This window comes from Nomascus leucogenys, chromosome 11 (assembly GCF_006542625.1).
Source record: "Nomascus leucogenys isolate Asia chromosome 11, Asia_NLE_v1, whole genome shotgun sequence".
Classification (NCBI taxonomy): Eukaryota; Metazoa; Chordata; class Mammalia; order Primates; family Hylobatidae; genus Nomascus; species Nomascus leucogenys.
In genome coordinates, this window is record NC_044391.1 from 71405756 (window position 1) to 71418323 (window position 12568).

A 12568-nucleotide genomic window follows, 5' to 3' on the forward strand; every position below is an offset into this window, starting at 1 on the left:
ACTGAACTTTGTAGATATTTTCCAAGTTTGCATGTCATAAGTAATGCAGCATGATGGACATTCTGGTATACAAATTTGTATAGCTTCATTTCCATATGCTAAATTCCTAGAACTAAGTACAAAGCGAAGTACACATGTATATATTTCGCTAAGTATTTTTCTAATGAAATTGTGGGTAGACAGCCAATGAATAGTTTCATGATATACTATTTTAGTGATACAGTCACCCTTTACCACCTTCTACCCCCAACCTCCTCTCTGAACACACACATACACACTGCCCCCTCACCTACTTACAAATTAATTCATTAAGAGTTTCAGAATTTTGGTCACTGCTTTCTGTAATTGGTTACCCTAATAGTTCTTTACATGTAAAGTGTGAATGTGTATTATTGTAAAATCTCAAATCATCACAACTCGACCACCAAATTTTCATTTGCCCAATCTTTTGGCCTTAACAGGTCAAGAAACTGATACCAGGTTTTTATTATAGCTTTACAATTTCTGGGTTATGTCCAACTACCAAAATAGCCCCAAATCCTTTATCTCCCATACTTGTACATCCCTATGTACAACCATATTCACAACCAATGCCTGACTAGTCAAAAAAAACTTTCATTATGCATAGTATATTTTAAGACAGGTTAATTCCTATTCCCTAACCCATTGTTTCTCAAAAGGTAGCATATACACCACTTAAAATGAATCAGACTGACCCAGTGATTGTTTCTGAAAAGGGATTCCTGGGCTTATGGACTCTCCATCTCCAGAGTGGAACCCCAGAGTCCATAATCTGCCTCATAACCAGCTCCCCAGTTTTACTGGGACCCACTAACTTTTGAGCACTCCTGGCTCTAAGTGTCTGCTTGACAGTTGTTGGTAATAATGATTTATCTAAATAGCCCTAAATTTACATATGTACCAAACTTCAATACATATCAGGGATTTTATGGCCTCTGGATTTAAATCTATTACATAGCCATGGTCAACATGTCACTACAAAGCCAAAAAATGTAAAAGCATCCCAATTATCTTATATGCTGCCTAAGGAATGTCTTCTGCTCTTATGTGGGAGGGCCCCAGCTGGCTGACTTCAGCCTGCCAACACAGCCTCGAAATCTAAAGTCATATGACATTTCAACACAGAAAAATCCACAATAGTGCAGAAACCCTTCTTGGTACTTCCTTTACTGTTTATTAGATTTCACATCCAGAAACCAGCAAGAAGAGGAAAATACTTATTTTCTAGCAGATAAGTCAGTTGCTTCTCACATACGCCTGAAGATGAGCCTGAAATGACTAAAAGCTATGAGTAACAGATCAAAGCCCATTAAAAAGAAATTCCCAGGCACTAATTTTATCTGTAATATTACTTGAAGTAGGCCATCACCTAATATTGTTAAAGTTTTATGCTTGCAGCAGACTTTGGCCTATTCTGTGTATTCCCATTGTCAAAAATCAACTTTTAACAGTTTATATAAATAATGTATATAAACAACAGGAGCCTAGAGTATTTGGTTGGAATAAATTTATTTCATCTGTCTGTAAACAAGGTGTTTAATAGTTATGGCATTTTTTTAAATGCATATTAAATCAGATGAGTTAGACTGTATCCCAGATGTAACAGTGCAGGGAAAGAAATGGACAAATCAGCAACAAGATTTGTTTTTAAATCTGTACATTATCCACAAGGCCCAAACAATAGAAGCAAATACTAGAATGTCCCTAAAGTAGTGCCATTCGAAAGAAACCCTTAATAGGTCAGTTAAAATCCATCTCACAATAGCAACAGTTCATTTTAACAATAGTATGGCACAGAATACATATGAAAAAAATTCATCACAAGACAGCCAAGTCCACAACAATGCAACTTCATATAAAAACTCAAGCTGCAAATAAAAATTGGTCCTATGAAGAACAAACTGGACACACTCCAGATGGTTATGTTGGGATACCTAATGTCCATAATGGCAGCCTTTTACAATTTTACTAAAGAGTAGAGCTGGTGTGCAAAGAAAAAGGAAGAAAAATCTGAGCTATTGCAATGATGGAATGTCCCTGGGGATTCAATCAGTATGGTTACTGTAAGGTCATGGGAGGAAGTGCTTTTTGCTCTTGTTTTGCCATTGCACTCTTCATATGTCCTGTAGACACTATGAATAAAAGTTTGTCTCTACTCAAGTGCAACAACAATACTAAAAGCAAACTACTGCAGCTCTCAATAGCTCATCAACAAAAGGGATATTAATTGGTTAAAAAAAACAGGCACTGCATAAAAAAAGATGGAAGCAAACCAAATGCCTATGTGCGAAGGGGCGGGGGGGGGGGGGAGGGCGGGAAAAAGAGAAGAGTGAAGGAAAGATGCATGCACTTTTTCCTCCCAACCATGCGCTACAAAAGGAAGACTAAATGAGCCAAGTAAATGCTCAAAGTGCTGAAAAGACACTGATCAGAGATTGTACAACCGGCACCTTGCTTAATATTAACTTATTTTAGTAATCAATATCCCATTAATTGCTAAGACAAAGTGATGCCCAACTTGGCATGCCCCCTCCCCCCAATTTCAAGGTATCATGCAAATCATTATTGTGCTGCAATTATGTTGCCAGATAAGGGTTGGTTACATACAGTGGTTAACATACAAATGATCCATTGGGCAAACAGGAATCATGACATTAGAAAATAGGTAAAGAAAAATTAGCTACCATCTATAGTTTGGTAGCATTGTGACCATAATTAGGGTTGTTGATGAAGACAGTTGCTAGGTAGATGGGGAGAGGCTGCTTACACATCAGACCTCCTCAGGTATAAAGCGAGTTCATATGCTTTCTTGTTAAGTGTGCCTCCGTGGACACCTTCCTTTCCCATGACTATAACCAATGCTGGAGTACACAAGGAAACAAAACAAAAGTGAACAGAATTATTTTGTGGGGGGGGAGGGCAGAAAGAAAGACACCTTTCCCCACCAACAGAGGGATACAAAGGAGACACAGGTTCATATCCCATCACCCTGCATTGCTAATAAAATTTCCAGAATTAAGACTTAAGCTTACAGCTAGGAAAGTTTAAGAGCAATTTTCCCCTAATACTTAACAGTCTGCCTAGCAGCTAGAACCCAGAGTCTCTCAAGTATTTTGCCATTGAGTATGCCTTCTTATTCAATCCGCCTCCATGGACCCCTTCTTTTCCCATTACAAAGACCAAGACTGAAAGAGAAAGAAGAAAAGTGTTTCAAAAGAAGTGTTAATCAAGAAAGTCACATAAGTTTTAGCAGACAGAACCCCGATTAATAAGTTAACATTAAGTTAGTTTTCCATGAACTGCCAAGCACTGAAGTCAAGTAGGTTTCCAAAAAGAACTTTCAAACTAGTAATATACTAAACAGAAAATAGTAAACTTGACTGCATCTTAGAAGCCAATCAATGCAAGCAAAAGTTCTATACAACTATCTTTACACTAGCTACAGAAAAAAAAAAAAAAGTGATCATTTGTCTTCTATTTTAGGGCAAAAAAATTCTGGCTGATGTCAAGTACATGTTATTACTTGCCCCAAAAATATAAACTTAATAAACCTGGAGAGTTACTTACAAACTCTCCCCAAATTTTAACATGCTTGATAAGTTTAAACTATTAAGTTTTACCAGTGAGGCTAAATGTATCTATTATTTCCAGAGGAAAATGAAGATCAAATTTTAAGTAGCATACTCAGTATCATTCAGAAAAGGCCAAATTAAATTATTTAAGGTGTTTGCTTACTGATAACTTCACCGTAGTAGCCTTGTTTTTAATTGCGTCTAAAAAAATAGGTTTACGATTTCTAATTGCTCTTCTATGATGCAATTCAAAGGTCTATAACCCAAAATATATGTGTATGTCAAATTTTATATTCACTACCACTAGATGTCAGTAGTGCTGTATCGTATAAAATATTCTGGTTTTTTGTCTTGTGTCTGACGCTTCTTTTTAGCGTATAGTGCAGCTAAGGTTTAAAGAGATTTGTCACTATTTCAAAGTCATCTAATTTTCTCATAAATACTTATAAACATCAACTCACACCAGAATACAAGTAACTTTTGGGATAATCACAGGGAACTGGTAGAGCCATAGCATTAATTATAACTCACGGCAGCTTCAAGTCCCCTCACATGGTAGAGCTGTTATTAAAATTAGATGTGCCAAGTCAGCTATGTGAGGCTACAGAAGTACTCTCTATTTACAAAATATTCGTATGCATTAACACATTAAAATGTATTTGTATATCAATGAGATATTATAATAAACCTCAATTTCAAAAGTTTATTTTGAAAAAGTAGGGAGACTTCTTTAGCACAATTAGGAGTTTCTATAATGCTGACAACAGTCTGGAGACACCTGAATTTTTGGACCAAGTATACAAACTAAATGTAATTTCCTACTTTTCAAATCTAAGTCTCAGACACAATCTTTGAAAATATTTCAGTGAATGGACAACTTACTCCAGAATCCTCATCCAATTATCTTTTCCCCAGCAAAGTTCCTAACTGAAAAATGAACTGATGTTAATTTTTCCTTCTTTATGCTGAGTAGTGAAATGGTTAGAATACAAGCAAGAAAAGAGATCCAAAGATCAAACACACACTGAAAGGGACTAAAATAACCAAGTGATTTGAACAATTTAACAATCAGAAACACCACAGGATGATTATTTGACATGTCAAGCAGTTTAAGAGACTTTTAAGTTTAATAAAGCTGAAAGTGAGTTGATACGAATATTCTATCTTAGAACAAAATCAGGATTTAAGAGGCCAGGTTGTAGATGCTGTAGAGTAGGTAAAACTAAAGCAGTGCTTTTCCATAGTGCTGGGCAGTTCACAAAAACCACCTTAATAGCCATTATGGACTAACTTTTTTTCAAAATGTTAAAAGAAACTGCTTAATAAGTTGTAATGTGCATGCAACTTTAACCAAAAGAATGCCTTCCTTACCTCTACCAGCTCTGCCGACAGCCACATTGTATGTTGGCTCCCCACCTTGACTCTTTGTCCGGATGTCCATTGTGCAGTCACCATCGACGTATAGACTATCTCTGATCACTGAGCATTTCTTCGCGCCAAGAGTCAAACCGTTGGTAAAGAAACCTTCCCGGTCTTTTCCTACAATCATATCTATTTCTATTGGCTGCCCCCCACCAAAAAGAAAAAAAAAAAAACATTAAGTTGTAGTTAATTCCTTTTAGGGCTTGATGTAACAGGAAAGGCTGTGTGCTAGGCTTATACTACCACTGCCAGACAGCCATATTTCACTAATAAACCAAGATTCAGTCTTTTCTAAATAATTACTTAATCCTATATAATCACATCTTTTACATCAGTTGATTTGACTTCAGTTAACGGTGTCGTCTCTTAACCAAGACCAGTCTATACAAAGAAACTCTAAAGAGTTGATAGTTGACACTAGACAAAGTGCAAACTTAAAGAGTTATTTATAAACTGTATTAAGTCAGCTGGTGCCTGAAAGTGTTCACGTAATGGTAAAACTTCAGCTATCAACTCTTTGAACACAGCTGGTCTATGATATTCAGTCCCATTACAGTAAATCATGTTTCATCAAATTTAAAGTTGCTTCAAAGTCTCCCAGAATAAAGCCTGTTCTTTGATTTATTCACTTCTCTGCTTAGAATAACTAGAAATAAACCTGATGATATGGACTTCAATCTCTGGACATCAGTGCTTTTCCGAGTTCATATTTCCCTCCTATTTTTTTAGCCACGACTCCTGTTTCTTTACAACTTCCCTTCCCCTCCCATCTCAGTAATCAGTTTTCTTTCTGGGCAAACGCAAAGTGGATTCTGTCTACAGCACTGCGGTAGGCAACAGTAAAACAGAAAAAATGGAGGGAGATTGGGAAAGAAACTGAGGTAGCCACCAGAACCGGAAAGGAGAAAACGTGCATTCTAACATTCCATGAATAAGAAGGAAGGCGTCGCCCCCATCAGAACTGCAGAGTCATAGCAGGCCCCAGCCATTTCCAAGCACACTCCCGCAATCTTCCTAGTCAGACAGCGGGAACTCACACACAAAGACAGGAGGACTGCAGGAAAAAAGTTGATGACCAGATGCCAATTCCCTACAAGAATTGCAGTCCACTGCGGGCATACGAGACCTTAAAGTACTACTATCAAGGACTGAGTTCTAAACTTAGACTTTAAACCATGTTAAGTGGTAAAAGAATAATTAGCACCCTTAATAGGGGACCTGAATTTTGGTGTTTAATGGGAAGGGAGCGTGGTGCTAAGAAATTAAGGGAATGGTCTCTTATTTACAATTATCATACAATTATCATAATTTTAGAAACAGCCTTGGGCAGAAACAGGCAAAATAAATAAGCTGGAGGCTTAGTGGCAAATATTCCCCAAACATATTGCAACCAACTCAAAACCATCAAGTCTCAAGAAAATCAGGCAATGTGAAGCATAAAACTGCATTAGTTCCTTTACTGCCACCACTAAAGAGGGAGGGACTTGGAGAAGTGAAGTGTGCTCCTGGTCTTCGCAGATAATTCAAAGCCCCCGAAAAGCACCCCTTTTTTTGAGCTATGTTGCGTAACTGGGGATAACCGTATATCGATGAATCTCCATATGAGGAGAGAAATCAATGGCAGTTCGCCATCTTGGAGAATTAAAAAAAAAAAAAAAAAAAAACAACCTATAGAGCCAGAGCTGAAGTCGAGATTCACGAATCCACCTACGCGGTCGGCGTACATCTCTCGCAAGCCCCAGAGGCCTGGACATCGGCAAACCTACGCAAAGTCGCTTCGAGAATCCCGGGGGCCGGGCCGGGGCCGCCGCCTCCCACAGCCGGAGGCGCGCTGTCCGCGAAGCAAGAAGAGACCAGAGAGCCTGGGGACCTCCACCCGCGGCCCGCGCTCCCCAGCCCGGATCCCCGACCCCCGCTTCCACCCCAAAACGTGCATAGCAAACCTCAGGGCTTCAAGAGAACCTAGGGGAACCGCACTAGGAGGAAAAAAGGAACCCCTCCCCTTGCCCTGGCCGGTGCGTGCCCCCTCCCCCAACCCGGGCACCTGGACCGACGCTGGGAACGCCGGGGGCGCCCAGCCAGGGCCAGCGAGGAGTCCGGCCGCCGCCCCCCGCCTGTCAGAGCAGCCCCGGGTGAGGGGGCGTCCCCGGGCCTCGGCCTCCCCGCCCGCCCGGCAGCCGCATCCTCGGCGCCCGCTGCCTAGCACACCTGCGGGCTCGGCCCTCAGTGTTCCAGCCCCGCGCTGCGGCGCCCCCGCGGCCGGCCAACCCCGCTCCGGCGCAGGGACCAGGGTACCGGCCGCCACTGGTCCTCACCGTAATGCTCTGAAAGACGCCCCCGGCCGTGGCTGCCCAGACGTATTTGGCGTCGCAGTAGCCGACAATGGCGGCCTCCTGGCAGCAGCCATCGCACATCAGGTTATCCACGTAGCTCTGCCAACCGGCCATCTTCGAGCCCTTCGCACTGCAGCGCGGACGGCGAGGAGCAGCAGGCGCAGCGGCGGCGGCGGCGGCGGCGGTAGCGGGCGGCGGCGGCGGCGGCGCGGGGGGAGGCGGGGCGGGGGCGGAGAGGAGGCGGCTCTGCGCAGGCACCGACCGCCCCCCTCCCCGAGGAGCTGCGGAGGGAGGACGCGGGTTCAGCGATGAGGGACGAACCTCAGAGCGCGCTCGGCCGCCCGGCCGCCCGCAGCCGCGGGGCTGACAAACCAGCGGTAGGAGGCTGCGAAGCGGCTGTGCCGGCGGCGGCGGCTGCTCCTTACCGCAGCGCCCTCCGTTTTCCGCGGACACGACGGGGCGTGCGCGCGCGCGTGCGTGCGATCCTTCCGCGGCGCCCGGGCACGGAGGGTCCCGGGAAGGGCGGGGGGAGACTGAGGCGGGGGCGCGGAGGGATACCGCCCCGGGACAATCACGGCCGCCACGTGCGGGAGGCGCCGGCTGGGCGCGGTGGCGTTGCGGTGGAGGGCCGAGCTTCGGCCCCAGGCCGGCGGAGAGGGTTGCCCCTGCCTCGCTCTCGGCACCCCAGGAATAGCGGCGGCAAGGACGCCTTGGAGCCCCGCGGCCGGGCCGCGCCGCGATGTGCTTTCCTCCTGTGTCCGCTGCCCGGGATGCGGAATCTTGAGCCTCGGTGTCGGGTTGCAGAGTTGCCCTGGTGACGGGATGTGGAGCGTTTCCTCCTCTTTGTGGTGGGGACGGCTGGTGGCAGGGGCGGCTGGTGGCAGGGTTGCCCACGCTCATCTCCGAGTCTCTTAAGGGCACCCTCTTTCCTGGACCCCTCTTGCGCCTCGTCCATAAAGGCAGACCCGCGGGCGCGCGCCGGCAACCTGAAATCAGAGCAGGCGTCCGTGGCGCTCAGGCACCTTGCTGAGCTTCGCCGATCTTTCATCGTTGCTTCATTTGGGTACCGGGCCTCTCATTCTGTGTATTCTTTGCCTGAAGGAGCCCCCTTAATGTTGCTAATCACGTGTGGTTAAATTGCTCGTAAATTCCGAACAAAACAAATAGCGACCTGTGTTACACTTTCTTTGTAACTGGGAAAGTTACTGGTGGCTTCAAGTATACGCAGAAATCACAAAGATTAAAAACTAGGGAAGAGTTCACTGAATGAACACCATAACACTACTGCTCTGCAGGGTAAAATAATTTCGGGACCCAGGTCTGGGAAAGATTTGTATTAACAAGGTAAACGGTGGGTAGAGTGCCTGAGAAATTCGTATCGTCTTTGGTAGCCTCTGGGCACTAGGACTAGACATGGAATTAGGGGTCCCCCAACAATGACTTCAATTTTAGGTTAATAGAAACCATCTGCCACTTAAGGGAAAGAAAGCACCAAAATGTAGATAAGTTGATGTTCACCCTTAAAGTTACCGTGTAAGGTCATGATTTGTAGGAGAATTAAGGAATGTATCTCTGGAAAGGGCAAGAACGTTGCTTTTAAAAGTCTAATGGGTTCTGAAGTTTTATATTTTTTCTGCTGATTGCTTTAAAATGTTCAGCTACTAGAGAGAAAAAAAAAAGTACAGTAAAAGAACCCCCAAGTCAGAGACCTATCAGACTGAGAATATGTATTTTCTCATGTTCTAAAGATACAGAATACCTGTGTGAAATGTGAGCCAAAAATTGTTTCATTTTTGTAAGTGTGCCTCCCACCTGATTTAATTACACTTAATTGTTCTTGTTTATGACTCTGCCTTTTATGGTGATGTTGATCATTTTAGTCCTTCGATCATAGCACTGTATCATCTTAAAAGTTAATAATAGATTACTTGTAACAGGCTCACTATGTGAGAATTCATCAAGCTGTATGTACATTTATTATTGTGCTCTTCATTGTATGTATAATTCAGTAAATTGAAACAGTAAACAAAAAGGTAATGACAGAAAAAATAAAGTGATAACTTGATGTTGAATTTTTATTAATTTACTCTGAAGGTTTTAAGATATAATTTCTAGACGTTATTATCTTATTGTTATAGCACAGAGTTGGAAATAACTACATTCTTTTCCTATTCTTTTATTGTTGGCTTTAAACAGTGAAAGAATTTGACCAACAATATTTTCGAATTCATATCTCAAAAGATTCTAAAACACATTTCTTGGGTAACATATTCACAAAAATTTAGAATTCTTGTCATTTTTCTATATTTTTCAAAATATAATTCATTTTAAATTACTGCTTACTTTTCCAACATGATGTTATTTTTCTAGAATTGCAAACAGTAAAATTTAAACAACTATAAAAAATAGATTAATATATAATGATTAATGTATAATAGATTAAATTTTACAGTTTCAATTTTTAGGTTATATATTCAAAGAGAGTCCATGTGCTGTCTCGGTTTTCAGTACTGTAATAAAGTAATCTGTGCTTTTTTGTTTATTGAGATGAGACTCCGTCACCAGGGCTGGAGTGCAGTGGCATGATCTCGGCTTACTGCAACCTCCGCCTCCTGGGTTCAAGCGATTCTCCTGCCTCAGCCTCCCAAAAGTAGCTGGGATTACAGACGCCCACCACTACGCCCAGCTAATTTTTTGTATTTTTTGTAGAGACAGGGTTTCACCATATTGTCCAGGCTGGTCTCGAACTCCTGACCTCGTGATTCACCTGCCTCGGCCTCCCAAAGTGCAGGGATTACAGGCATGAGCCACCATGCCCGGCCACCTGTGCTTGTTTTCTTTAGAGCCAGGTTCCTTGCATGCTGCTTTATTTTCCATTTGTGTACAGTGATCTCTTCCTATTTCATCTAAGTGTTGCTTATACGTTTCAGAAAGTATAAATGGAGGTGGAATACTGAGCTTTAGTAATCACAATATTGGTTCAATTAAGTCCAAAGGAGTATCAACGTGAGAAAAAGAATTGCCAATTTGTATCTTTCTCTACTTTTCTGAGAGTAAGTAATCCCTAGGATAATAATTGTAATATCTGGGCAGAAGTTTAGAAAAGTTGTGGCTGTCTTGTTGATACAAATATCCAGAATAATGTAGCCATTAACAATCAGTAGCATATTTAAAGTTTGGAGTGCATTGTTACGCATTCTTTCCAGAATTATTTTATTCTTACCGAGTAAAGCAGAAACTGTGTAGTAAGCCACATTCTTAAATGTGTAAGTGGTGTCTGAACCACTTGAGTCCATGTAAAAATCATTTGAAATTCTAGCAAAACACAAACAAGAAATTATCTTTAAAATATACACAACCTGATAATCATTGGGGGCAGAATCTAAAACTATACACTGTAATTACCCCCAAATTTAGTAAAACCATAATTAACCATTGGTTATTTAAAAATTTCACCTGCATACTTCATTTCTGAAAAAAGTGTATGAATTATAAAAGCAATATCACAGCAATAAAGTTTAGAAAATGGAGAAAAATCCTTAATCCCACAAGCTAATACAAATACCTTTTGAATGTATTCACTGTTTTATTTATGATTTTTACAGTAAAGAACAAGGAGGACTTATAATTCTGCATTTGGCCATTTTACCCTGAAATTCTATGAATTTTTGCTTTTATATTTTCAGGCTATTAGGAAAATGGAAATTTAAATTGTTGTATTTTTCCTTTCTGATGAATTCTTTATTATTTAGTAGTTGCCCTCTTTATCACCAATACTGCTTTTTATCTTAAAATTTTTGTCAAATATTAAGGTAATATCCCAGCTCTCTTTTTATTGGTGTTTACCTTATATATCTTTTCCCTCCCCCACCTCTCTTTCAACCTTTCTCTGTCCTTTTTATTTTGTGTCTCATAAACTTCACACAGCTGGATTTTGTTTTTTTATCCAATATGGCAGTATAACCTTTAATTGGCAAGTTTATTCCATTTACATTCATTGTAATTATTGACATATATTTGGACTTGAACTAATTTTATTAGTCTCATTTGTTTTCTATGCTTTTTTCTTCCTTGCCTTTAAAAAAATGTGGGGCATGTGTGTTTTATTCTTCCATATTTTTTTCAAATTTATCTTAGTGTTACCCTTAAATTTTTCTTAGTGTTACCCTTAAATTTTTGCCTTGCATATTTAATACAATAAAGTTTTAAGTTAAATATCTTAAACACTACTTCTAGACAATCCAAAAACCTTAGAATGTTTTAAATCTGGACACCTCTCTCCAGACTATCTTACACAGATGTTTATGTATGTGTGTATATATATATATGTACTTACATGTTTGTATTTTATTTACTTACTATTCCTTTTCGTATCTCAGATCATTCTATGATCATTTTTCTTTCTTTCTAAAGTACATCTTTTAGAAGTTCCTTTAATAGAGGTCTCTTGGTGAGAAACTATGTTTATCTGAAAATGTATTTATATCACTTTCATCCTCTGACAATGGGTTGGATCTACAATGCAAAATGGACACTTTGAAGATGTTATTCCATTTCATTTTGGTTTTTGTCACTGCTGTTGTATCATATGGATGATTTGTCTCTTTTCCTCTGGCTACTTTGGAACCTTTTTGTGTTTGCTTTTCTACAGTTTCACTATGATGTGTCTACATTTGGGTTTCTTTTATTCTACTTAGGAAAATAGATTTGTATTTATCATCACTTCTGTAAAATTCTCAATCACTATCTCTTCAATTAATTCCTTTTTCTCAGTTCTCTTTACTGTCTTAGAGTTCAGAATACATATTTTCTGTTTCCTCTTCTGTTCTCCATATCTCTTAGCTTTTTTCATCTTTTTCATCTTCTTACTACTCTCTGTGCTCTATTCTGAGTAATTTCCTCAGATGTGTATTCCAGATCACTGTTCAACTATGTTTCATCTGTTGTTAAACCCATACATTGAGACTTTTTTAATTTCTAAAAGTCTATTTTTCATTTTAGAAGTTCCATTTTATTGTTATGTGTATCTTCCCAGTTATTCCTGATACTCTTGTATTCCTTCCCGATCTTTGTGGTTCCATACTTCATTTCTTTAAATGTTTCTTACCTACTTATTCTGTACTCTGTATCTATATCTCAGTACTCAGTATTAAATGAGGCTTTTAAAATCTTTTGTTTTTGCCCAATGGAACCATTCCAATATATAAACAAGTTGTATGT

At 40.5% G+C, this 12568-nt stretch overlaps 1 protein-coding gene across 3 annotated transcripts; it reads right to left on the minus strand.

Annotated features, from left to right (window-relative positions):
• Positions 1–1511: 1511 nt before the first annotated feature.
• PFN2 (profilin 2) lies at positions 1512–9391 on the minus strand. 3 transcript variants are annotated; one of them, XM_004089653.3, is made up of 3 exons: positions 7331–9391; positions 4965–5157; positions 1512–2882 (listed from the first exon to the last, which is right to left on the minus strand). In XM_004089653.3, the coding sequence occupies exons 1-3, from the start codon at positions 8246–8248 to the stop codon at positions 2785–2787; spliced, it is 1209 nt and encodes a 402-aa protein (XP_004089701.2). In that variant the 5' UTR covers positions 8249–9391; the 3' UTR covers positions 1512–2784. The 3 variants fall into 3 exon arrangements, 2 of the variants coding, with proteins under 2 accessions (XP_004089701.2, XP_012366133.2); XM_012510679.2 differs by having other exon boundaries at positions 1512–3206; XR_004032328.1 differs by lacking the exon at positions 1512–2882 and adding an exon at positions 3189–3206 and having other exon boundaries at positions 7224–9391.
• Between the last annotated feature and the right edge of the window lie 3177 nt (positions 9392–12568).